We start from the raw sequence: 27,310 nt of genomic DNA, 5'->3' as shown, positions 1-27,310 counted from the left end.
CCATGTTCGAATTATCGAATGGCCTCAAAAAAGCTAACAAGAACCATTTGCATTACGGTAAATTTATCCTATTTACTCGCGTAGCGAGCCCACTAACATAATGAACCCACCCACCCCCGAACGATGCTAAACGCCGGCATCATGATCGCAACTTACCCGCATGCTTTCGTTGAGTGATAGGGATGGATGACCTTCGCAAAAAAAAAAGTTTTGTGCCCGTCCGAAATCGGCCTTTTATGGGCGTTGGCTGGGACCGCGCCAACAGTGCTTATGCGTATTTCCGAATTAACAGGGGCTCAAACTAAGTATTTAGTTAGTGTGTCAGAGGTTGCGCGGAAGAGAGTGTAGACAGCCGTCGCCAACCCCGCCGCAGGTCATGGTGCCATTTAAGCTTTACGCACTCTTGCATGGTTTTACCCAATTTCACCCGTCCTCGTTTTGGACTTACGCAGCGTCTAACTATGCAGAGGTTGTTTTTTTTTTCTTTTTGCTGCGCGCCAAGCCACTCAGATGCGGCGGCACATAGTTCAATTTATCCCCAACGGAACCGACTCACGTTCAAATTAATGGGCTTTTTTGTACTATGAGCTTGGCCGGAAATGATGAATGGCATAGATGCTGTGCTTTCTCAACATTGGGCTCCCTGCCATGAGTAGATTCTGTCTGATGCGCTTAGGCATCTTCCAGCCTTGTTAATCTGAATATTTTCGCAGATCTGTTTTGTTGAATTGGAGAGGTTCAAGAAATTGGTAGCACCCGTATTGTATTACTGCATTTTCTGGTGTATAAGACGTAAGTGCAAAGAGGATGCCTTGGCGCTGAAACGAGAAATTGGCAAACTTTTTTTTTTTTTTGACAGCACATTCGTTGATGAAACCTTTAAGGATCTGAGAAATGATAAAATGTTGCTGCTCTCACTGTGCGAGAGTATTTTCAGGCATCAGTGTTGTCTGTTTTTTACCTGTCATTTTCATGTAACGAGTTTTCTTTCGGGAACAGAGCATTTCATGATGGTCCGCAAGCATGTATGGTCAAGTGCTATTGCCCCTAACTCCTTCTTAATTAATTAAATCAGTTAATTAAGGTGACATCACGCAACCGGAGGTTAAGCCAAAAAAGGGCATAGGAAGGGATTGGCGCGCAATTTGAAAGTACCAAAGACTAAAATGGGCAAACAAGAAGTGAATTAAGATACTAGAAGCAACCAGAAGCAACCAACAGCAGCATCCGTGCTTTCGCATTACTCCAATGTAGATTCTGCAGTGCTCTTTAATTTTCATTAATATTGTCTTTTATAAATAATAACAAATATGTACAGTCACATATGGGAGACAAACTGAAACTGCTGTTTCACTTTGCCACAATTTTTACTTGGTTCTAAGTGCCTCCTTTGTTTTATTTGGCAAACAAAATGTAGCAAACATCTTCATTTGCTTAACTTCGAGCTGTGGCAGCCTTCTTCAAAGTCATTCTAACCTCCGTTATGACAGCTAAACGGCTGACACCAGACAAAGCAACACGCGCCTGCGATGCCTTTGGAACCGGCCAAGTTCCACTGAATGACTGCCGATTCTAGGTCCACGTGACAACTTGCTGATTGAGCTATTGAGGGTTGCTCTCGACCGGCTTTTGGCTGTCTGTGTTGCTAGCTGTCGTGTGGTGCTGGAACGCAGCAACACAAGCCATAGATTGCGCTGTGGATGCCGCGCCCCCTCGATGACTCTGGCTCAATGACTGAACGAACAAGCATGCTGGCAGCTTTGTTTACACGCTCTTCCTTGCAACAAAAGAGGCTGCTTAGATTTACAAGCAAACTTTTTTTTTTTTTTTTCAGAAAATTTTTGTTAAATTACGAGGCATTCTTACAGTAGCAAAAATACAATAAAGCCGTTTTTAATATAGCTAAGTTTTCTATAGCAAAATTTTGTAGTATGGATGGCTTCTAAAAGTTTTCGTGGGTCTTTTATTTTTTTCATTAAACTTTTGGGTTATTTGATGTCGTTTCCCAATTCCTTGGAGTTGACATTAACGAGGTTATATGTAACAGGCTTCAGTGGGCAGAAATGCTTGGGTTCAGAAAGGCCAGCTTTGCATCTGGCCCATAATAGCCTAAGCTGCTTATGTGCCATTAATCCCAACAGAACAGAAATGTAGAAATGTTTGGGCCTGCTGGAGTAACCTTTGGTGTAACGTGGAAAGCTGCACCAGTTGGGTTAGATTCGTGGCAGAAGTAGCTACCGAAGAAGGGTGGCACTACACAAATGATTTCCCTGATGTTTGGACTGTCTAAAGAGTATGCATGTGCATAACTTCCGTCGCTTCTATACTTGCAGGGAATGGTTTCTTTAGTTTCAGTTTGCGTCCCTTACTCTTTTGCATGTGGTGCATAAAGGATGACGAGCTGTCCGACAAGGAGGGGCAGCGGCAGACTAAGACTCCACTACTGAGCAAGCGTGAGATGCACCAGCTGTTCTCTTCTGACAGCTCCTCGGAAGCGGAGGACATGGCTGAAGAAGAAGAAAAGAATGAGCAAGGCCCATCCAGTGCATTTGCACGCTGTCCTGCTGAGCGTGCAGCAGCTCCGGGCAAGGCGGTGTTATCTAACATTGTTCAGGGAGGGGAAGGGACAGGGGGAACACTGGTTAACGGCCCTGTGTATGCAGGTGTGATTGGGGCAGGATCTGAGAGCCAGCCTAGTCAGAGAACACTAGGATCACGTACGGTAGCTGCGTGTCCTTCCCTGCGTGCAGCCTCAAGCAAGCCACCACCATCACTTGGGAACCCAAACCAGGCAAAGGAAGACCCGGACATGGGGAGGACCAGCAGGCCCACACCTGCAGCGGCAAGCAGGGCAACGTGCGGAAACCCAAAGGCTGGAGGAGTGAGCCCGTACCGAATTTTTCTGAGAAGCGCTGAGCGCGAGGCTGTGAGGCTGGCAGCGATCAGCAGGAATGATGGCTCCTATCTTGCTAGGACGGCGCTGCTCAAGCTCGCTTATTTTGCCACACAACAGGAGGTCAATCCGAAGGACGTGGAAGTCATTGTTGATAAACTCGAGTGTGACGATCTGGTGCAGAGCACGCTGAACTACATGAGTGAATGCACGGTGAATCCTGTGTCGGCATATTGCAGAGGCGAACAGAAGGCCCCTCTCATCACCGGTTTTGAAACCCTGCTGCTCCAGGCACTTGAGCACAAGCGGAATGGGTGGGTCACGCTCTTGCATGCACTGCGGATACGGTTCTGGAGTCGCTTGCGGCCCCAAAGCCTGATGGGGCGGGCAGCATACTTACGACTGATTAGTGCACTGTGCGCCAAACTGGACGAGCCCAAAGTGGCCCAGGCACTGTTCTGGGACTTACTGGGCACAAACCAGGCCCCTTTCCTGGCGGCGTCAGTGGTCGGAGCTTGGCCTGGTCTGCTCAAGACATTGCCACCAGGTGAACAGTTGTTTCATTTCACGTACCATTCTGTTCTCAGAGAAGTTGGTTTGACAGCGTGTACTACTAAGAAGGTGTGCGATGCCTGTGTCATGCAGGCAGTAGGCAACTGTCAGTTTGAGGGCCTTTAAGGATTTCCGATTTCAGTCGGGCTCAGGTGAGCTCAGCTGGCTTCGTATTCCGAGCTTGTGTCGTTATGGAAAGTCTCTATCTCCCTGATCTCGAGTCATTTGATTGGTGGAAACGCCGAAACCTGAAGTGGCTACCACTTCTGGTTCCGGCATTTCCACCAATCAGTTTTCAAGAGTCAAGAGGTTTCGAAAATCACCAGCAGAACACTGTTGTTGTTGTTGTTGTTGTTTCTACCTAGGCATTTGGCAAAATATTTTCTGCCTCTTTGCCCTGGTGGTGGGATATGTCTTAACGTGTTATCTAGTTGTGATTGTAGCAAATGTCACTGCTGGCACATCACTCCCTGCGTTTGGTGAATGCAGGGATTTTGCAAAAGACGATTGCCTACCTCCTGCTCGATAGCCCAGCGCACACCCTGAACAGCACCCTGGAGTTCCAGGCTCGCCAGGTACTTCGCACGCTGGGTCCACTCCACGGCTTCGTCAAGTACATCCCCAGGGAGCTGGCAGAAGAATTGCTTTCGCCTCTGCTGCCTCCTCACCAGTGTAGCGGTAAGGGCCTGCACCGCATTCTTGGAACAGGGCACCGAGGCAGGCCGTGTGTGCACGTGCATAAGTATGCAAGCACGCACACAAGCATAGGCAATGCGCTCAGTGTATGCCCACAATTCATTTGCAGCAGAAGCTGCAAAAGTGTGAGATATGGGAGAGCGTCTCATTAGGATTGGACTAGAAAGGACGTAATTGAAAGATCATTCAGTGAGCCGTTGTCGCCTGAATGGGTTTTCTATGGTGACTACCAGATACCTTCTGTACTGAATGAAATATGTGTGCTACAGATAGCGAATTGCAGAACCTTCTAAAAGATTTTGTCAAATATTTTGGCAATATTTTTTAGCGAGTTGACTTATTTTGTTGAATATAAAAAGTACCGTGAAACTCATAGAGCAGGTCGTCTGAGGAAACTGTTTTGAGTTCAGAAACCCCCGTTTTTGCTGCTTTCATGCGGATACATCCCTCATTCCAAATGTCTACTTCACTGCTGCACATTCAAGCTACAAGGCTTGAAACCTCGTCACTGTGGAACATGTGAAAGATTATTAAGTCTGTCTCACCACGAGCAAACCTAGATGTTCCAAACTATGGGAAACTTAGTTCTTACTTTCTTTATGACACAAAATGTTGTGCTTTGGGTTATGCTGAAAAATTGACGTGTGAAATTGACAGCTGCTGCACTGTCCAGAAATGCCCATTCTGGTTTTAATATTATCCGGATTCATCTTGATTTAGGCAGCTTTGTCTCCTATTGTAAATATTTGCTCATCATTGAGTTGGGGCTTGTAAAGTAAAGGCTTGCTAATTCGGACTGCATGGAGACACCAACAGTGTGAATTAACGAAATTTTGAACTAATGAATGCAAATAGAAAAGGCAATACTACTCAGTGGTTTAAAAATAGTTGTATATGGAGATTATAAAATATTTTATATTTAATTCTGTGATAGGTCGCATTTCGTTTTTTTTTTTATTTGAAGGCAGTAGCCAGCATGCTGTGTTTTAAAGGTGTGCATATTGTTGAAAGCTTCCTATTTGTCCACGTCAGAATTGCAGAGGAAGCAATTCAGTGCATACTTGCTCATAGAAAGGCCACACGGAGCTACGAGCAGCATGCAGGTGGCTTTAATTTTCGACCACTAGGCTGATGCTCTACTAGTACAGACCCCGCTTGCCGTTATTTGTTTCCTCTTTAAACATGCCATATTTTAACATAAGTGCCAACTTCTGGCTCTGAAAGCCAAGGGAGAGGCAGTGTCTTTGATGACAACAAAATTTTGCTAAGCATGACTAGTTAGAAAAAATTGTGTAGATGGCACCAGCTGCTCCAGTGACGGAATTTCAAACTACTCGGTGGAAGCACGCGGTTACGACGTCCTGCCTGTGTTGCCTTTCTTTCTCTGGCTAGGAAAACAGTTGCCGGGTGTGGTAATTGCGACTTGTGTGTCACTTTTTCGCTTCTGTTCACCTCTAAGGCAACACTTATCAATTTGGTGCCAATTAGCTCTGATGATTTTCTCAATCACAACACAGTGGCACAACAGCGCATGGGCTGAACTCTCTCGGCAGCCAACCGAACTCACAGAATGGTGGCACACAGAGCACAAGGAAATTGAAAGCTGTGCTGCAGCACCATTTAATCTGAAACAAAACTGTTTGCGTTGTCCACATTGCACTTGCCAGCGATGCTGCAACGCGTCCGATTCACTGCACTGTAGCACTGCTTGCGTCATTCACTGCCGTGGATGGAGTTGCACAGGGTGTGACATATTTGACGTCACTATCAGGGAGAGGTCTACTGAGCAAGAACTGACCAAGTCGCTAGATTGAAATTTTCTAAAATGTTAATTTTTATTATGAAGTACAAATTAACAAGCTTTCACTGATGTGGTTTAGTGACTGCCACAAGCAGCAGCTCTCTCTCTGTCTTCTAGCTGTGGCTTTGGGAGCCTGATCTCAATGGACCACTCGCAGATACCTGCGTGATGCATCACCGGGCACTCCAAGAGCTGTGCCAGCGGTCTCCTGAAAGCCTGCTGCCATGGCTACTGGAAGAACGGTTGGAAGATGTGGCGCCGCAAGTTCATTGCAATCCAAAGTCCGGGTCCGGTTGCATCGTGGTTTTGCTAAGTATGGGCTTATTTTCTGCTCTGATGGGGCCCAGCTGTGGCCCCATCAGCTGTGTAGGTACTAAACATACATATAAATTCTCTGCTCTGTAAGAGAAGGGCAAGAGAAAGAAAAAAAAAAAAAAAACAAGCCTGGTGTTTAACTGTCACCACCATGTGCAATGGCAGTGGCTAAGGCAATACCGTAAAATCCCACATATAATGCATCTTTTTTCTCGATTTTATCATATCAGATTTGTGCCTTGTATGATGCAGATCCGAACAGATTTCAGTCAAAGTGGAAGGAGGCGCTATCTAGTGGTGACGGCTGACTGTTTGAGTGGTTTCAATTGCACCAAGCTGGCCTTGTGATCCTTGTGACAATGGTACCCGCGGCGCATGTGACTTCAGCAATGCCGGGATAAATGTGAGCCGCTCTTCTCCTCATGGCGCGTGAAAATCTCCGGTCAAGTGTGTCGGCACGAACAGGGAAGCAAAGCAGCACCGGCACGTGGAGGTTAAGGGCGCTTGTTGACACCAGGTGTGCGAGGTGCCATTGAGTGCGAACGCGCAGAGTGCATACGATTCGCAGGGCAACTGCGAAGTGTAGTGTAAATAAATACTTTCGTCGGTCTCATTATACACGGATGAAATCTTTCTTCTTTTCCGTTTTTGCTATCCTGTAAGTACACGTCATATTAGTGCATGCATGTCCGTATTATATATGAAGTTTTTTACGGTACTTGCCTCACTTAAGCAGTTGATGGAGCCTGTGGAAATGCAACCAAGTCTCATGTCTGGCAATGCTTAACCACGCGCTAACCCTGCAGGTCTCTCTCGCTGGGTTTTGGCCAGTGCATGACCTAAATCAGAATGTACTGAATACTGGCTAACTTGCAAAATGGCAGTGCTGTGTGGCATCGAGGCAGGCCTGGGTATGTGTATTTGGATATGTGCATGTACAGCTACAGTGTTGCAGTGGCGCAGGACTTGGTGAAGTTGTAGTGCACCAACCACTCTTGTGTTTTAAGTTTGTTGCGAGTTCGTTTTGAGAGTTTGTTGTAGGTAATCACTACGCTTGCTGCCTGTTGTTGGTCTGCAGGCACCCTCTGGAGGATGTACAAGAACAAACCAAAGGCGCTCTTTCCCTTGTTCACCGCGCTGTTGGCCCAGTCCAAGAAGAAGAACAAGAGTGAGTTGAGCATGTTTTTTTTTTTTCATTCTACTTGTGTCACATTTCGAGTGTTACCTCTTACTGGAAACTAATGGCTGGTGCATGCCATATGCGGGAATCTGGGACACTTAAATGGACATTGGAGGCAGAATGCGGCTGCTCTACATTTGATGGATTAGCTCTTTGGAATGACGTTGGCTTTTTTCAGTGGAAGCAAAGAAGTCCGGTGCTGCCATCACTGTCCATTCCACTAGTACACAGTGGAAAACATAAAACAAGGTTCCCCCTTTTTTTTTTTTTGCATAAAACAAAAGTATATGTCTTTTGTTCTGGCAACTTGTGTATCGCTACCACAAGTGCAGTTTTGTTTTACGTAAACGAAAGGAGAAAAGAGCAAGTAAATTGAAAACTAAATGAAGGAAATTGTCTCACTGTGATGTGATCACCAGCTTTAGGTTGAAGATTTCCGCTTGGTCAAAATTATTCCGCAGCCCTCCTCCACTGCTACACCTCTTTCTTTGTTTCTTCTTTCGCTCCTGGTTCAGGTGTCCACCGAGGAGTGCGACCAAAGGCCATACTAAAAAAAAATTGAAGCCATGGACTAAAGCGCATGTGACACTGCACCCCCCACCCCCCTTTGGCAGACCTTCCTCACTTCCATAGTAGAATCTCGGTGATACGAACTCGGCTGATACGAAATTCGGTGTGATACGAATTCATAAAATTCCCATGCCGAATTGCATTACGTTCAGTGGGCAAAAAATCGGATGTTCCGAACACTTTTTCTTTTCGCTATGGGTGATACGAACTTCGGTATCACGACCGGTCGAGGCCCACGCACACACGCACAGCGAGAAAAGCGTGCGCAGTGGCGCAGCACTGATAACATGGATCACGCACACGCGCGCGAACGAAGAAAAGAAAATTACAGCGGGAAAAAACCGGCTTGGCAACCCGCGGCAGCAGCGAAGTTGGCGAAGGAAGGCGGCGATATCTTGACCCCCCCCCTCCCGCTCTCTCTCTTTCTCTCCCCTCCCCCCGCATTTTTTTTTTTCTTTTTTTCTTTTTTTTTAGTTGTGCGCACGGCTTTGCGGCCCTCTCCACATTTCTCCGCCGCCCCGCAGGCCACGCTTTTCCGCTTTCCGGAGTCTCCGCTGCAGCGGCAACACGTTGCTTCGTTTTCTCGTTTGTTGAGGCTGACACCGCGTTGATAGCGCGTCGTTTTGTGATCATCTCGGCAACGCGAAAAGGTACATCATACTGCAATGTCACGAAAGAGAAAGGCGCTGACCTTTAAAGACAAATTGGAAATTTTAAATAAGGTGGACAAAGAGCCCAGGAAAGGCGCACTGACATGGCCAAGGAGCTAGGCCTGCCGCTGTCAACGTTGTCAACGATCGTTGGTCAGCGCGACCAAATTATGCAGAATGTGCAGCACTTCGCGATGAATTCTAAAGAAGCCAAAACTGCCCACCATAGTTGGAAGAGGTTCTTCTAACGTGGTTCAGAAAGGTCACGGCGGCCGGCGTCACCATCGACGGAAAAGTGCTTCGTGAGAAGGCAGCGGACATCGCACTCACACTTGGAATTGGTGACTTTCAGGCCTCCGGTGGTTGGATTCACCGGTTCAAGGTGCGTCATAATCTTTCCTACAAGACCTTTTGTGGCGAAGGAAAAAAAGTCGACGCCTCCGCCGTGGAAGACTGGATGACAACCACACTGCTGTCTTACATAGCGGGATATGAGGCACATGATGTTTTTAATGTAGATGACCCACCGCCGATGGCAGCAGAAACGATGCACGCCATCGATGTTCTGCGGCGCGCCGTGACCTCCGAGTCTGTGCGGGAGAAGACAGCGGCCCAATTTTTCAGTTTTCAAAACTGTTATCAGATCTCGCGGAAAAGAAGGTGCAGAAGGATATACGCGATTTCTTTCAATGAAAATAAATATTTCGTACCTGTTGGAAGGCTTGAAAACGGATTTTGCTCGTTTTTTGGTGATACGAAATTTCGGGTGATACGAAAATTTTCGTCTCCCTTTGAATTTCGTATCACCAAGATTCTACTGTATTACACTTCTTCAGTATATCTTATTTCATTACACAAATCACAAAAAGAACAATATGTGATCATTGCGATTAGTGTGAGAGTGGTGTATTAGTTTTTCAGCACACAGAACATAAGTGTAACCATTAACGCTCAGGTGAGGAGATAACAATTAAGGGACTAGTCTAGGACTCACTCTGACACCGCCTGTTTTCCTCTCCTAAAACGGGAGAAAAGAAGTGATGGAACTATTTGAGAGAAGTAAGGGGGTGGTGGTGACGGTGGAAGTGGAAAAAGATTTCCCTCCTTATCTCATCTATTGGTCTAGTGTCATTTTCTCGATGTTGTCCACCACCACAGGACGCAGGGATTGACAATAAGCCGTTAAGAACTCATCTCCTGCCCCTAAGCAACTGCTGGTCACCTCACAAGAAAGGGACTTGCCAGAATAGTGGGAAATTCCTGTTTTTGCTGCGCAACAAAGTCTGCCAGCAGATAGACAAAGTGAGACTAGGTAGTGGCCCCATCTTCTCGTCTTTTTCTCTTCAGACCTGTTGCTCGGCATTCCTTTATTTGTGACTCCATATGTGAAGTTAGAATAGATGAGCCCGTTCCTCCTACCCTCGGAGACGAGGCCCTGGCTGCAGCCTCCTTAGCCCCCACCTTAAACCAGCGCTAAGTGTGAGAGTAATTGAACCTTCCCTTTCCTATAAACCAATTTATTTTCCTTTACAACCTGTTCATTTTGTGGTTTGTTTTTAACGTTTTTTTAGGAGGGAAAGAAGGCACAGTATCTTCTCACTTTTCGGTGGACACGCACACTTATGTCAAGGTCGCAGCGCCTTTTCGTTCCATGATTTTTGTTTGCTTAAATTGTGTTTGTGTCAGTTAGTTCAAGGCCAAATTTTTTGTGCAAGATGACCTTGATGTTTGTCGTGGGAGAACTAGAGCTTCTGCTCTAAGAAAAAATGAATATTAAATCAAATACAGTCGAACCTGTATATATCGGACTAAAAGGGGATCGCAAAATAGTTCGATATATCAATTCGATATACAGAAATCGGCTTGACGCCACTTGTGATCGTGAAAAATGATACTACATCTGTCGCGCAATGAACCCACTCCTCTCTTTTGCCCCGGAGAATTTAAAAAAGAAAATAAAGCTTTCGCTGGCGCATCCCTCCGTTTCGACCGTTGCATCTACAGCTCATTTATTGGCAGTGCGCCAAGATGCTGCGCAGCAATAATGTCACAGCGTGTTTATTTTTTTTACTATGGAGCAAACTTGGCAGAGTGCCCGTGTGGCTTGATTGGATTGCACAAGCCTGGTTCGATTTATCGTGCCGCGCTTGGGGCGGCGTAGTCCACTGCCACGAAATCATTGGAAAGTGTGATAGTAGCTGCAAACTCCGTTTGAAGCGGACAATGCTAAAAGCCAGTGTCATGATTGCAGCTGACCGTGTGCTTTCGTTGATTCATAGATGCAAGAATGAACGCCTGTCGCAAAAAAAACTGCTGCTTCTTAATGTCCGTAGTTGCCATAGCTTACACTGCGCTGCGCGTTCAGCACGACAAGTAATGACAACTATCTCAAAAGAAAAAAAAAAAATTGCTGCTTTTTAACATCCGCAGTCACCAGCTATGTCGCACGTTCAGCACGACAGCAAGGATGAATGACTATCACAAAAAAAAAATAAGAACTGCCGCTTCTTAGCGTCCGCAGCCGCCGTAGCTTATGCACGTTCAGCACGACAACACGAGACGTGCATCGCATGTCAGCCACTATGAAGCGTCCGCCACGGGCTGAGCTGGCTTGTCCGAGCATGTGTAGTGCGTGCTGATGCCAACGAAGACTGGGAAAGAGAGAAGGGGAGAGATAAAGCTCGGCAGAAGAGTGAGCACGCCCTTGCGCTTCGCTCTGTCACGTTTTTCCCCTCTCTCGAACACTATGGCCGCATTGGTTCCCTCTCTTCCACCGTGTTTCCTCTCGTTCCTTCACGCACATGGCTTGCAAACGTCACACGCTGGCGCGGCAAACAATCACCGCAGATGCGTACGCCGTTGGGGAAAGGCCACGGCGCTGCCCTAGACCAGCCGTCGCCGAACTGTGCCCTCTCAGTCCTTCCGCGCGTGGCTTGAAAACGTCACGCGGCAAACAGCCAAGGGTGATGCGATAGTCTTTGGGGAGGGCGCACCGTCCAATGTGTGGTGCGTAGTTCAATATATCGAACGAGCGGTGAAATTGAGTTTGATATATGACACAGCTTTCCTATACTTTTACATGAGGTTTTCCAGGGGAAAATTCGTGAGTTCGATATAACCAAAATTTGAATTATCCGGGTTCGATATATTCGGTTTCGACTGTATTCAATAGTTTTAATATGGAGCCTTGTTCAACAGCATCAGACATAAGCAGTGCCCTCAGCAAACCTTCATTCGGCCTTCAAGGAGCCAGGAAAAATAGCTGAATTATCCAAAAGTTCGAATCGAATGTTCCTAAAGAACTGCCGAGAACCATTTGCAGTAACATATCGAATATATGAATGCTTTGAACGCCTATATATTTGAAACGGAAACTAAGTAACAGTGACGATGTTTCGTGATTGAACGCCTATATACTTGAAACGGAAACTAAGTAACAGTGACGATGTTTCGTGACGTCGACTACTTTGAGCACACTTTCGAAAATGTCAACCAAAATCGTCAGTGCCTCCGCCTCCCTTTCCGCAGTGCGGCACAGTAGCACTGCCTCTTCGTGAATGGCCCTGTCGTGTTTTGAGGACGCTTCACGGCACAGTCGGTGTGGTGAAGCATCCTCAAACATTATGGGTCTGAGTGCTTGAAACGTAGAGAAAACATATGATGTAAGAGAGGATGCCTAGGCGTTTGAACGGGCCAGACGTCATTCTGAAATAGGACTAAAAGACCAGTGACGCATAAAGCAGTATCCTGAACAGCATGATTGGCCGATGAGCACGCCTGGTGGTGTGAATATATGAGATTCGAAGCTGAAACTATGCGGTTGGGCTATATTTAGGCTGTGGGGGAATTCCACTCATCATTGTGCCTTTTACGGAGTGCACCCGTGAGGTGCTCAGGCACCGCTGTTCTAATAATAATAACTGGTTCACAGGAAGGGAAAGGCACAGTATCTGTCACATTTGCTCTGTAGACACCTGACCCATGCCTTAAGGGTAGAGAGGAAGGTGGGAGTGAAAGCTGAAAGAGAGAAAGGGGTGCTGGGGTAGTAGTGGAGGGCTCCGTAATAATTTCGACCAACCACCTGGGGATATATTTGACGTGCACTGACATCGCACAGAAATGGGCGCCACTTCGTTTCGCCTCCATCGAAACGCAGCTGCCGGCGGTCGGGATCAAACCCAGCTACTCTGGCACAGTAGTTGGGCGTCTTACCACTGCACCCAATACGTATTCATGGAGGCCTATGTGGACGATCGTTGGTTTCACGGGTGAGGCCTCGTGGCCTTTAGTGCAAATCAACTGCCGTCCGACGTTACAGATTTACATGGGAATCAGCTCGAACTGTGCTCCTTGTTTGGTTTGGTTGGTTTGTAGGGTTTAGCACCCCAAAGCAACGCAGGTTATAAGAGATGCTGTATTGCAGGACTCTAGAAATTTCGACCACCTGGGTCCTTTAGCGTGCACTGACATCGTACAGGACATGAACTCATCCGAATTATGCGAATTTTCTATTTGAGGGGGTTTTCACCAGCTTTCACTGTATTTCGTCTTCCCTGCACCGGCACCGAGCCTATCGCAAAATATCGAATATTCAGTCATCCAAATACTAGGCATTTGGTTCCCAAATTGAATAATTCGGTGAGAACTTGATAATCAATTTGTATTCGGTCATTCGAGTATTAGCATGCCCCTATATTCTAGAAGTTCAGTGTTGTGCTGTTGTGAGACAAGAAGGGAAGGTCCTTCTTTACGAAACAGCTCCGTCGCATTTTGAGGATGCTTTACTGCACAGTCATGCAGTCAAGCTTTGTGGTGAAGCATGCAGTGCGGGGAAATTACGATGAATTCGAAAATTTCCGGTGAATTGAGTAATTTTCGAATATTCAGAAAATTCCGAATATCAGTTGCTCGAATACGAATGTGACCCTGATAACAGAGATATTCAATTTGTGTTTAAAATGTGGAATATTCTCACACCCCTACTCTTTAGTCATTAAAGTAATTTCTGTAAGCATGTGTTGTGGTCTAGGTGTCATTGTGGAACTGGACAAGAAGGTTACTGGGTATTCAGAAAGTCTTTGCTAAAGGGAGACTGTGAGTACCCAGATGCAGCCGTAAACTAGGTGCCAATGCTCTTGTCAGGCTGTCCGATACAGCTTTTTTTTTAGCCCTGGTTCCTTCTTTTTCCTTCTGCCAGGAGGAAAGGCGTGGTCACATTCAAGTACAGCCCCACTGTGGTGGTGCAGTGGTTAGGGCGCTCGACTAATGTGTCCAAGGATGCGGGATCGAATCCCGGCTGCGGCGGCCACTTATTGGTGGAGGCGAAAAGCAAGGCACCCGTGTGCTGTGCGATGTCAGTGCACGTTAAACAACCCCAGGTGGTCGAAACTTTCGGAGCCCTCCACTACAGTGCCTCTTATTGCCTGAGTCGCTTTGGGACGTTAAGTCCTACAAACCGAACCAAACCGGATTCAAATACAACACTTGGAGGCAGTAGCTCTGCTCCAGTATTAGGAACGTTCTAAAAATTCTTTTAACACTGTAGCATTGAAGGCCAGCATTGGTTGTTTTGTGGTCATTTTGAATTTATAATTAGATCACACAACTTAGTCTCCTCTTTTCAGTACAAAACAAAAAGGGCTTGACTGTACTGAATAGAAGTATTATGAAATAGTACAGAACGGGAAATCGAAACCAACTTCTGACCATACTATGACGACGTAACAGACCATGCTTTGGCATCACAGATACTGTTGCAAAACCTACTGTGTGTGTGTTGTTTGGTTAAGCTTGTGACTGTCACATCAGCTTAGGTCATTATTTCTCTGAAATAATCAAAGGCAAGCTCATAACTTTGTCCTTGAGCAAAAGCAGAGCAAATATGAACAGCTGCACAGCCAATGACATCACGCACACAGGGTTGCCCGTAGAAGTCTCCTTAATTGAAGCCAAAAAATAGGAAATTTTAATGTTTTGTTCTGACAAAACATGCCCCTGCTGTGAAACTTGGCGCAAAAGTAGAAAACTGTGGAGAAGGTACGGTAAAATATTCAGCGAAATTTGAGAAAGTAGAGAGAGTTTACTGATCCTTTATTTTTGTTGCAGGGAGACCTGGTTGTCCAGAAATCCCATGTTGGCTATGTCAGTATTGCATGCAAAAAAACACGAGCATGCCTCTGGCAGGTGGCATTTGATTGTGCATGTAAGGCACTGATTGGTTGGCAGGTTGTATGATGTCACGAGACAGAGTTGGCAGCCACAACTGCCAGTGCAGCTAGGGACACACGGAGGCTTTTGCCTGCTGCACTTTCTAATCTAGTTCTCTGTGTTGTTGTGGAGCCTGCTTTCTGCACCTGGCACCAAGCAGAGAAGTTGGTTCGGCATCAACTGCACCGAAACAGCCCATTCTGAAACCCGCAAAATGGGCAAAGATGTCAGCTGTACATCTGCACAGGTGGCTGTTCTTCCTCTCTCTCTCTCTTTTTTTTTTCCAGGATATCCCGCAATGATAAACCTTGTCACATTCACTTTTCTCCCTTTCGTTGAAGGTCAGTTAGATTGGAGATGAGACGCCTGGACTTGTTCCTTTTGTAAAGAAATGTCACAGCTATGAAACACTTATCCTCTGTGTGCAGTCATTGTTTCTAAGCGCATGTGGCAGTGATGCTAGCGCACATGCGGATTGTGGGCAGTGTGTGCGAACCAGCAGGGAATGTCAGCCTTTCCATTTAGAGCGCTTCTCATTGATTCAGTGTTCATTGATTTAGACATCTTTCTGATTCTCTCTGGGACCAAGTTAATGAGGCTGCACTGCTCAGCCAAAGCATTAACTTGCCGAAAATGGTGGTGCTTTGTCCTGGTGATTAGCATTCAGAAAAACATTGGAAAATGAGTTGTGTGTGTGTCTCCAAAATCCGAGTCGTGGCTGTTGTATATTTACTCTAAAGGATGTGTCACAGCGCCTCAAAAATGCCCGCAAGCGCCCTAAAAAACCATCTGTCTTTAGAGGTTAACTTTGAATCTGATGGACTGTTCTTTTTACTTTCAGGTTTCAGAAAAAAGTTCATGATGAAGTTTGAAGGAACACAAGATATTCTTCGGAGGGCATATCGCGAACAGGAAGCTTCGATGACTGAACCGGCCCCACAGGAAGATGCCTGAAAAAAAAACAGAGGGGGTAGAAGGGGAGAGAAGACACTGTTTTTGTCTGTGATATATTTGTAATTGACGTTTGAACACTGCGAAGTTGGACAGGGTATTGTTTCAATAAATATATTATTGGGCACGAGCGCCACCACTGGAGCGAATGACGCTAGTGTCAACCTAGGGGAGAAAGTGGGATCACGTGACTCCTCTTACTGCTGCTGAAACAGACGCTCGACTTGTGTTTTAAAAGCTAATAGTCGCGTTTATTTCTGTGGTTTGGGTTGATATAGGGGGTATTCACGTGACGTCACAGCTGTCGTCAGTATGCAGCAGACGCCATCTTTGCGTCCTGTTCTGACTATAGTCGGCGGCTTAAGTTAGCTGGTGGGCATCCGTTTGCTGTGCCACTCTACCTTATGCCAGCACCACTGTAATCAAAACTCACTCGGCATCATGAGTGACAGTTCAAATTATATGTAGTCTGCGCGATGCGGACAGCGACGTGTACAAAAAAAAAAAATAACTTCGGCACCGACCCGTTTGCAGTCGATGTGCGCAACTGCACGGTAAGCGTCGACCGACGGCCGCGCATAAATATGTAGACATTCATGAGTTCCTTGAGCTATACGGATGAGATTCGTCGCAAGAAACCAACTGAAAGGCTACACACCACTCGAAGAACAAAACTACGTTACAAGCGGCTGGTTAAAGAGCCGCGGTTTAAGCAGACGAACTCGCGCTTTGCGCAATTGCATGCGTACCGTACAATGTTTATCCCAGCTAAACCGCTGACTCCTTCTAGTTCAAATTTAGCACAGAAATAGCATTTTGTAGTCAGTATTTTTATACGGAACTTGTTTGTTGTACTTGCCTCATTCGATCAGAAGTCTGATGTTTGCATCGTCTGTGGCGGTAACGAAGCAAACGAAACCGCTGCCACAGCGATGTGGTGCCACCTCGGTTCGTTGCAGACTCAAAATAATGTTTTTGCAGCAAAACTCTTCAAATACCGTGCTATGTATTGCCAAACTAAGTTTCGCTTGTTATTATTCTTAAATAACTTTATAAAGTTCTTTAAACCTTCCGCAAAACAACTCTGCCCGCCTACGTTCCTTCAGCGAAAATGGACCATTTGCGGAAAAGCTCCTGCGCATGCGCGACAAAGGCGCAACTAGCGCCCTCTGTGGGCGATTTGGTTTTGGTTGGAAAACATGACGCGCCAGCGCTGCCTAGCTGTGCATTCTCGCGCTGTACAGCGGTGGATGATTTGAGTTGCTTGTCTCGCTTTCGCCGTATGTGTGTGCCCGCGGCTCGGGAAAACTTATCACGCATTTGAAAAAAAGTCGGACACGTGAAAAAAGGCTGTCTCGATATTTCATGACTGGTCCCTGAGCGCGCGTCGTCTGCTAACGAAGCAGTGTGCTCGGTGTCCTCTTCCGCTGCTTCCTTGCGGAGCCGCTTTTGTTCTCCCCCGTTTTTTTTTTTTTTTTTATGTCGGTGCCATAATCTATTGTTATGAGTTTTGTTTCCTGCTACAGCCACACCATTTACGGAAAAGGGGCCATCTCTGCCTTGAGAAAAGGTAGTGTAGAGCTTTGCTGGAGTGAGTTCTATACCTTACCAAGAACTATCGACTTGCAGAGTACGCCCGTGCAAGAAGAAGCATCCTAGTGCCCTCACAGAAACACTCAACAGCAGCCCTTCTACATGCTGACAGGTTTCGCTGAGCCTTGAATAAGGAGTAAAGATACGCAGCATTGTTCACTATTGCATGCAGTCTAAATAGTCATTTGACTGGAATGCCTTCTATCTAAGCTAAGCATGTGCCATGCAACAGCGACACTGGTACGTATATATAACGAGGACCACGACGACATACAAGGCGCGAAAGACGAAGCCGTGGGGTCGGTTGGGCACAACCGACCCGTTCAGTAGTAGCTGGGCGTTCTTGCTGTATTTGGTGCTTGCTGCCAAATGAACACATATTGGTTTTATAAGAGTTCTTGCATCGACAGATTCGGTGGGAAATGAATTTTATATACTTGTATAAACATCCACCGTAAATCCAAAAATACAATAGCAAGGTGCGCTATATCTGAACAGCGGGAGCACGGCAGAGTGCAGCCTACGCAGGAAGCGGTCCGTCAGTAAGCGAAGCTCTCGCGTATGAGCGCGAGCGTAGTTGAGAAAATATGAGTCGTTTACAAATCAGTAAAGCCTGGCCTACATCAGAAGCTGCAGGGACGAAGTCAGCAGGTACTCTTGCCCTACGTCAGAAAACCTAGACAAACTTTTGCGCGTGTTACAAAACAGTGCATCCCAAGTCACTGTAACACTCGTCGGCCCATTAGTGCCATGCAATACACGTTAATTTTGTGTATCAGCATTCTGCACAAGAGAGATACACATCTTTCTAAGCAAAATATCTCACCCCACAACGCAATCGCAGTGAGTTCAAACGATGTGACCCGAATCAACAGCGAACCATGGCATTGTCGCATAAACACTGCGGTCTTCATGGATTGTGCTCACTCTCATCAAAACTGATTAGTGGTATGAAGATTCAAGTTCCTGACATGGCCTTCCTCCTTTAAGCATCGGCCACAATGCGCCTGGCGAACAGTTTAGGACGCAAACTGCACTGGTCATTATTCTGGCTAAAACCCAGAACGTCGGCGCTCTACATCGTTCTCCTTCTATGTCATCCTCTTTATTCAGCATATGCACGTTTTCAGCAAAAGAGCAACGCTAAAACAACGATTTAAGCGCACGCGAAACGCCGAACGCTGCCTTGCGCATGCCAGTTCGAGAAGCTCTTTCCAACCAAAAGTGCCGGCGAAGCTTCCCATTTTGGACGAAAGGTGGCGCTCGCTTTTCCGCAAATGGTCGATTGCTTCACAGACGATGCGACCGTCCGACTTCTGGTCAAATGAGTCGGGTACGCCAAACACAGTGTTGGTCGAGTCCTCCGAAGGCTTGGATTGTCGCAAAACACGACAAGGAGGTGTCGGCGGCGCACTGCATGCGCCTGGCTGGACACAGGGATGTATGTTGTCATGTTGGTGTGCTGCTCTTTTTCCTGGAATATGGCTTGCGAGTGCGGGAAGAGCAGCCATCCCCGGATCGTTGCAACCAAAGAGTTTGTTCTAGTAATGTTGGTTGCAACAGCTCGCTGCCAGGGAACATGCGAAAGGTTCCAGCCCAGCCGATTTTCGACATATATTTCGCATTTTTCGTGATACTATTTGCGCGGTTGAGCCGTGCCAGCCATACGTCATGTCGCATCTCGGCGAGTTCAGTTGTTCGGGCGGAGTCGTTCATCTGTACTTTCGGAACCTTAAAATGCCGAGGTCGTTCGCGCAGCTCTTCAGCTTCCGTTGCTTGCACTGTGCACGGCTACTACTGTTTACGATAGCTTAATAAACCATAGCTGCGGGTGCCACCACTCGTGGAACCGCATGGCGGTAATTTATGCGTACGTTTGCCCTGTTCGTTCGGTGGACACAAAAATGGCTGACTGCGCCTCAGTTACCCACAATGCACCACGCACAACACGCCAGTGAATACCCCCTATAGAGTGCCAGCCTTGCACTTGTTGATCTTGCATCGTTACTGAGGCTGTTGAAGTTTATTTAATTAAGCTGTTTCTACGGTCCGCTACTGCTCTGTACCTGGACGTAAGCAAGGGAACCCAGCGCAAGCTCCCATTGCTATCCGAAACATAAGCTTGCAGAATTCTTCCTTAATTAAAATTTGAATGGAAAAAACAGCGAGTGATCATTCTCATGATGTGCGCTGCGGACATTTCAGCGAGTGAGATTTTGTCCATATAGTTGGCGCTAAAATTTCGGTGAGCGGCAAACGAAACTGCGCGCGCGTTCCAGTTTGTGCTCATAACTTGTGAATTCTAACAATACTATTGCTGTATTGCTGGAAGGATGGAAAAGATGCTGGCTTCTTCATGAAGCAGTACCCTCCCAAAGAAGGGAGGGATCAAGGCCAGAAGGTCTCAAATTATTCTAAATGAACATGTTGACACGGAAGTTTCACTGAAAAAGCGAAGATTCTGCCGCCTCGGGCAGCGGTATGCATGGTGAGTTGTCTCGGGCAGCGTCTCCAGTACTGCAGTAATTCAAATGACAGCGTCTGTGAATAAATGAAAGACAGCATTGCATGCATGTTGTGATGTGCTGATTGCAATATGCGCAAAAAAAAAAAAAAAAAAAAAAAAGCCCTACTGTGCGCGGGAAAAAGCAAATATCCGCTCTAACCAAGAGTGCCAATGACGGTAGTCGGTGCGCAAGAATTCTCTGCGTGGAACACAAGTCTGCACACTTGCTAAAAAATTAATGCATGCCATCCCTGCAGTCAAACTTGCTCGCTGTACCAAGGTATATGTACAATGGTAGCGAAGGCTGGGCCCAAAAACGGTCCAGCGCGACAGCAGCACAGCCACTTTGGGGGGGCCAAAACACTTAGATAATGAAATTCAAAAGCACAAATAAAAACGCTATAAAACAACATAAAGAAATACACATTTTAATGCCACGTTTTATAAAATAGGTAAACTATTTTAGCAAAATATTACTCCCCATTTTTAATTTTTTGCAACGTTCTTGTTACGCCCCCTGTTGATGAGTGTGCGGTGCATTTGCAGCTTGACTTTGCAGGCCTTGTTTCGGCACCCAGCCACAGTGGCCGCGGGACATGGAGGAAGGAAACAACTTAGGAGAGGCCCTTGCCATTCCCAATGCATTGGAGAAAGTGTGGCGGAAGTGACGTCAAAATTTAGGGTTAGCCAAGTCGGGCCATTAGCAACGGCGACGCGTTGCTATGAAAACTCGGGCCACTAGCAACAGCGTTGCTAAGGGCCCTACCTACGTGAGTGTCGCGGAGAAAGGTTAAAGGTGGAGGAGAGACGTTGCAGCGCCCGGTCGCGGCGCGGCCGCGCCGGCTTCAAAAAAATGACGTCAGGGCCTCTCCTAAGCTTTCCTTCCTCCATGCCGCGGGAGCTCACGAAGCGGTTTCTTATCGCCAGTCTCGAAATGCCCCTTTTGCGAAGTTTTCGTCGTCCTTGCGCGTCGCGTCTCTGTCACCGTTTTGTAAAATTTGCACCCCGCCGCACCGCTGCGGCAGTTTTCTCGGTTTTTGTCGTTTCCTTCGACGTGCGGCCAGTGCGAAGTCTTTTTCCGTCTTTGCACGCTTCGCGCTGTTCTTTTGAAGCGCTTAGCGCTTTATTTCAAGATGAGCTTGCGGCGTGTGAAGAAACGATGCGCCGTGGCACATTGCGACAGCATGGACAGTGGCGTCGGTGTCAAGCTACACCGCTTCCCGCTGGACTTTCACAGGTGAGCTGTTGTCAGTGTCGTCTGCTACAAGGCGTCTGCTCTAGGTATGCTCCGAATGCTTTCGTTGGGCTGTTTCTTCTGTTTCTGTTTGTTTGGGCTTCTGTTTCTGTAACCAGTTCGTGCGCACGTGGCTTCATTTTTTCGGTGATATTTATGTAATACACTACAGGGCACACACTTTAAGTGCTGAGCTGTGCGAAGGAGGCCCCCCAGGCCCACCATTTGTCTGATTTATGGTGAGTTTCATGCAGCCGGCTATCACCAGCGTTAACTTGATACCGGGCTCTCAGGAGCAACCACGCGCATGCCACTGACCGGAAGGCCAATTTAAAACAAATTGTGCTGCCTGACAAGTCTGAGCACAACACTGCATAGTTTTCCAACACCGCGAAGCCAATTTGACCCTCGCAACTGGTAGTATCAAAATTCAGCCACGTGTATATGCGCGGCCTTGAGGGTGCTTTAACTGAATTCACTCAGGAGTTACTGCCTGTCTTCTTATTGCTATCCTGCATATGCATGACCGTTAGGGTAACTTTAAACGCACTTCGTTCTCGTCAATCTTAACCATAGAAAAGTATAGCTACCCGCATGCCATGCGGACGAGCGTACGTAACCGCACTCTTAGGCGCTGAGAGCTTGGGGCGAGCATTTACTACCATAGTTCAGATATAATGGAAATATAATGTACTGCAGTTAGCATTGACAGGAATAATGACGCATTGGCGTTTGGAGTATGCAGTATTCCTTACGGCGCAATTGTGAATAACGTGCACGTTGCATCACGTCCAGGTGCCGAGCGTGAGCGTGGGTGCTACCACAACGTCAGCCTGGAGAAGAAGACACCATGGCAGCTGCGAGACTTGCGGGGTTTTTTTTCAAGCACTTCGAACCGTCTGCGTATCTGTCGTCAAAAAAGCTGCGACCCGTGTTGATGCGCCTACTTATGTCATGTCATGTTTGCCTCAATTGAAGCAGCACTGTCTTCTATGCTTTTCAATTTCCTACCTGGCAACGTTCGTGGAACTGCAGGGCTTTTTTCTATCCGCACTGTGACCATTAAGATGAATAGCCAGCTTAAAGAAACTACTGCTTGAGCTGCCTGTGACGTGTATTTTTTGTTGGTGTGCTTTATCACTGTATTTGTTTGGTTGCTGTAATAAAGCATGAATATGAAAACCATGCTTGCCGTACACTGTATTGCAAACTGTGCACTTGAGCCTGTGCTTTGTGCATCATACCTTGTACTCAAAAGTAGTAGCACCAGTATTTCCAAAAAGGTTTCCCCTACGAATCATGCATGATTGCATTCTTAGCCAGCCAAGATAAGCCAGCGTCTGAAAGTGTTGCTGCCTTTCTATGCTGCCTTCTTTGCCAGTAACTTTCATTGGGTTCCGAATTGCACATTACCAAGGCCATAACTAGCAAGAACTCGAGCACATTTGACTGGAAAAGGTTGGTGCGCACTGAAAGGCAACCTTCATGAGATACCGGCTTGAAAAGGCAGGTTCTTTAAAAAGACCACTTTAAAATTCGCGCTAAAAACATACGTATGCGTGACGTCATTCAACGTCACTCATACGTAGTTGCCCCCCAATATGGCGGTGCCCATGAGCCGCCATTTTTTGGACCAATGGGAGCCTATGGAACCTTCGCTACCATTGTACATATACCTTGGCTGTACTATACGTTCACGGGAGCAGACAAACGCGGTGCCGCTTCCGCCGGCGCTATGCGAAGGCACTCAACCTCTGCTCTCGCACAAGAATCTCAGTACCTGTGCATTGATTGCTTGTGTGGTAGATTCAGCGGTTTATTTTTTTTATAACAGCAGAAATTATGCAGCCGGTGCGGGTTGTCGTAGCCCGAGAGCAGCACGTAGGTCAGCACACCCAAGCTCCAGATGTCCGTTGCAAGGGAGATCGGCTCATACTGCAGTATTTCAGGAGCGACGTAATCCGGAGTGCCGACGATCTCGCGGATTTCAGTGCCCTTTCCGATGACTCGCGAGATGCCGAAGTCGCAGAGCAAGATGTCTCCCTGTGGGAACGATGACGTCAGCAGCAGGTTCTGAGGCTTGATGTCCAGGTGCGCGATGTTCCGGTCGTGAAGGAAGTGCACGGCCTCCAAGATCTGACGCATGAGCCGCACCACGTCCTTCTCGGGCAGGCACTCCTCGCTGTCCAGCACGTGCTGCAGCTCGCCGCCGGCCGCCAGCTCGAGGATGAGGATGAGCTCGGAGGGCGTCTCGAAGACCTCTCGCACGTCGACGACCCGCGGGCAAGGCTCGGCCATCTTGAGCACCAGCGCCTCGTGCAGGATCTCATGGCGGACGTCGGTGGCACGCCGGCGCTTGCGGATGTACTTGGCTGCGAAGTCCCGGCCGGACTCGCGGTGCACACAGCGCCGAACCGTCGCGAACTTGCCCCTTGCGAATGGTCGGGGTTCGACGTTGTAGTGGTCGGCGACGGAGTCTGTCCTCACCGTCACCTTGACCGGAGCCGTGGCCTCGCTGAGGAAGCCCTGTGGAACGGCGGCACTCTTCTCCATCTCTCTGCAAAATCGCTAAAGCCCGACACAGACGGTGAGCTGAAGTTTTCCACAGGCGGTGCACACAAGAATTACTCCAGTCGAACAAATCCAAGTCGAGTGTGCGAACACAGGCTATGCCGGCGGCGTGCGAATGCAGCGGTGGGAACACGGGCGTGCTCGTTGTCTAGTCGGCACAGGGTACCCTCCGTATCACGAACAGAAAACGCACGCAAACGAGAACACTGCCAGTGCCGGCACACACTGTCCCGCGTAGAAGACCGTCGCTCAGTGATCACGGGACAACCGCATCAGCTGCACAGCCATGACAGCGCTGTAGAAACGTTCCAGAAGGGTGCACGGCGAGTGAACGGCGTACAGCGCCTGCCACGACTGCTCGCTGGCTCAGACAGGAATAATAGAGCCGCCGGACCGTTCAGGTTTTTCTTCCTCTCCGCGAGGCCACGATCGCAAGGGACGCCAACTTCGATAACGGATTCAGTGAAGTGCTTTTTTGCCGAATGACTGGGTCTCATACCTCAAAATAAGCTCATACAGGCCCAGCCCGAGGTGATATTAAAAGAAATGCTAACGCGCACTGGAACTGCCTAAGAAGGCATCCTACAGAAGCCGTTCTACGTGCGTTATCCAACTTCGTCATGCGGGCGCTTCTGAGAGGTGGCGCCACGGTATGTCCATGCGCCCAATTCGTTTTACTCATGGAGGAACGAAAGAACTTGGGAGAGGCCCTGACGTCATTTTTTTGAAGACGGCGCGGCCACGCCGCGACCGGATGCAGCAACGTCTCTCCTCCTCTTTACCCTCCGCATTCTCTTTCTCCGCGACACTCACGTACCTAGGGCCCTTACCAACGCTGTTGCTAGTGGCCCGAGTTTTCATAGCAACAGCGTCGCCGTTGCTAATGGCCCGACTTGTCTAACCCTAAATTTTGACGTCACTTCCGCCACACTTTCTCCAATGCATTGGGAATGGTAAGGGCCTCTCCTGTTTTACTCTTCAAAATGGACTCTTTTTGGCTCGATACACAGTGGTTATGACATAAATGGCTTGCACATTAAGGTAGTGGTGCCATAATTGCAGATAATTTGTAGCTTCCAGAGTGCACACCTGAGCATGCAGCTATATATCAGCTAAGCGCACCTAAAATAAAATATCTGCCGGCCTCGCCGTCTGCAAACGATCCTGACTTGGGCTTGGGAAGTTGCTGCACGCAACTGTTACAAACAAGACGACTGTACATATGGGGCATGCGAGTGGGCTGCGCTTCGAATTCTCTGTCCGCACGAGGCCTCCATTGAGGCTGCGTTTCGATGGAGGCGAAACAAAGAGGCGTCGTGTGCTGTGCGATGTCAGCGCACCTTAAAGATCCCCAGGTGGTCGAAAATACTCCGTAGCCCTCCACTACGGCTCGTCTTTCTCTCTTTCCACTTTTACTCCCACCTTCCTTACGGCGTGGTTGAGGTGTCCGTAGAGAACAAGTGAGGGAGGAAGGTGGGAGAGAAAGTGGAAAGAGAAGCCGTAGTGTAGGGCTAAGGAGTAATTTAAATCACTACAGCTAGGGATCTTCAACGTGCACTGACATCGCATAGCACACGGACGTCTCTGTTTCTCCTCCATCGAAACGCAGCCTCCGAGGACGCCCGAACAGAGAGGAACGGCTTGCCCAACAGTGATGCCAGACTGCTGAGCGTAATAGATGGAGCAGAACCGCCGAGATGGGGCCTATGCAAGAGTTTAGTCAACGGAAACCAACAGAAGATCTGACTCTCATTGCTAAACATATAACCACAACAAGCTCAGCCAGGGAAACTTACCTCTCGCTACGTATATTCTGGCATAGCTGAGCGAAGCCACTGCCAAGTTTTTTTTTGGTTGGGGAATCTGACACTTGAATCGTGCCCTATGATCAGAGGGCCATATGGATCTTGGCTTCACTTGCATGATACAGCATCATATAGTTGGATACAGCTCAAAATGCAGAGGCGCGAACGCCCCTCAGGAGGTCCCTCAGCCAATGGCGTCGACCGGTTCTCACATTGCGGTGAATCTCTAGTGCAAAACAGAACTTGAATGACAGGTACATCGATGAAATTGGATTAACCGCGAAATCATGACAATCGGTCAATGCCACTGGCTTAAAGGCCCTTAGCTGCGTTTGCTGCCGAGTTCATTTTAGCCGCTCTCCTGACGGAAAATCCGCCATAGGAAATGCCGCTGCCCCACTTTTATAGCAAGAACCTGTTGTCACTGCTGAAGTGGTCAGTGTTTCAAGCTGCAGCGTTGTTAGGAACCACTTCCACTTGCTGCTGCAGGCCTCCGTTAGCTGTGGCCTGCTTTGGTGGCGCCCGCTCGGAGCCCGTGTCTGTTACGAGGGCCGGGCCTCAAATAGGGCTGCCCACTCTCATTGCTCCTATATGCACCATACGTTGCAAGCCTTGAGCAAACCCTGCTAGTCAGGGCTGGGCTTCCCGCTTCCCCATATGCATGAGGGAATGCCGGAAGTGTGGGTTCTGCCAGGCCTTCGACCTAGTGCTGCTGGCAGAGAACGTGGACACCCTTCAGCAGCTAGCCACCCTGGCCGCCATCTGTGTCCAAGAGGAAGATATGGGACGCTTTGTGGTGCTACGGGAATTAAGCCGTACGGTGCCACAACAAAGGCGAGCCCTACAGCACTAAGAGCCTTCAATGATATCCATAGAGTCCCTGCCAGAGCGAGTAGTCACGGGTTGGAGCAACTGAGCTATTGAGCTCAGTCTATTTTGACCGCTGAGAATGACAGTCAACCACAGTGGTGCATACTGAACCTCGTCCACTCAGCTGGTAAGGGGAACCACGGTCACTATAATCTGCTGCTCACCGCCCACAGATGCTATCAGTCCAGCACTGTAACCCATGGCCAGAAGAGATGTCGCTTGGAATTGCTCATAGAAGTCCGATCAAACAGGGTGCCAGGAGAGTAGATTTAAACCAGAATAAAAGGGACGCAATGCGATACTACGTACAGCGTGACCGAGAGGACAATTTCACAAGGTTTTAAATCTGTCATTATGCTACGAACAAAGTTCAATAAGCTAGAAAATGTGTAAAAGCGATGCCTCTTGACAGATGCGGAAATTTGTGCCTGGTCTCGTGGATTTTTCTTTACCCACGAAGCAACAATTGTCGCTTCCATGCGCAATGCTTTTTTGACGGGGTGCTTTAGATACGAGAATTCGAAGAGCAGCCCACTCGCATGCCCCATGTACAGTCGTCTGGTTTGTAACAGTTGCGCGCAGTAACTTCCCAAGCCCAAGTCAAGATCGTTTGCAGACGGCGAGGCCGGCAGAAATTTTATTTTAGGTGCGCTTAGCTAATATAGCTGCCTGCTCAGGTGTGCACTCTGGAAGCTACAAATTATCTGCAATTATGGCACCACTACCTTAATGTGCAAGCCATTTATGTCATAACCACTGTGTATCGAGCCAAAAAGAGTCCATTTTGAAGAGTAAAACCATGGAGGAAGGAAACAGCTTAGGAGAGGCCCTTACCATTCCCAATGCATTGGAGAAAGTGTGGCGGAAGTGACGTCAAAATTTAGGGTTAGACAAGTCGGGCCATTAGCAACGGCGA

The 27,310-nt window shown here is 47.8% G+C and overlaps 2 protein-coding genes across 3 annotated transcripts in view; one reads left to right on the top strand and one right to left on the bottom strand.

Moving 5' to 3' along the window:
- LOC146207833 (uncharacterized) overlaps positions 1-15,983 on the top strand; it is a 59,096-nt gene extending 43,113 nt beyond the window's left edge. For both annotated transcript variants that reach the window (XM_084590775.1, XM_084590770.1), the window contains exons 13-17: positions 2,393-3,440; positions 3,935-4,123; positions 6,100-6,255; positions 7,336-7,425; positions 15,706-15,983. In XM_084590775.1, the coding sequence (XP_084446901.1) occupies positions 2,393-3,440; positions 3,935-4,123; positions 6,100-6,255; positions 7,336-7,425; positions 15,706-15,818 (1,596 nt within the window). In that variant the 3' untranslated portion in view covers positions 15,819-15,983. The remainder of the gene's footprint in view (positions 1-2,392; positions 3,441-3,934; positions 4,124-6,099; positions 6,256-7,335; positions 7,426-15,705) is intronic.
- A 6,938-nt stretch (positions 15,984-22,921) lies between these two features.
- Positions 22,922-23,864, bottom strand: LOC146207832 (serine/threonine-protein kinase 17A-like). The gene has a single exon (XM_084577699.1). It carries the CDS (start codon positions 23,699-23,701, stop codon positions 22,922-22,924), a length of 780 nt encoding a protein of 259 aa, XP_084433825.1. The 5' UTR covers positions 23,702-23,864.
- Positions 23,865-27,310: the final 3,446 nt, after the last annotated feature.

This window comes from Amblyomma maculatum, chromosome 1 (assembly GCF_055883805.1).
Source record: "Amblyomma maculatum isolate TAMU_Amacu chromosome 1, ASM5588380v1, whole genome shotgun sequence".
NCBI lineage: Eukaryota > Metazoa > Arthropoda > Arachnida > Ixodida > Ixodidae > Amblyomma > Amblyomma maculatum.
Note: the sequence above shows the minus strand (reverse complement) of the source record. Positions and strands in the feature narration are given on the sequence as shown.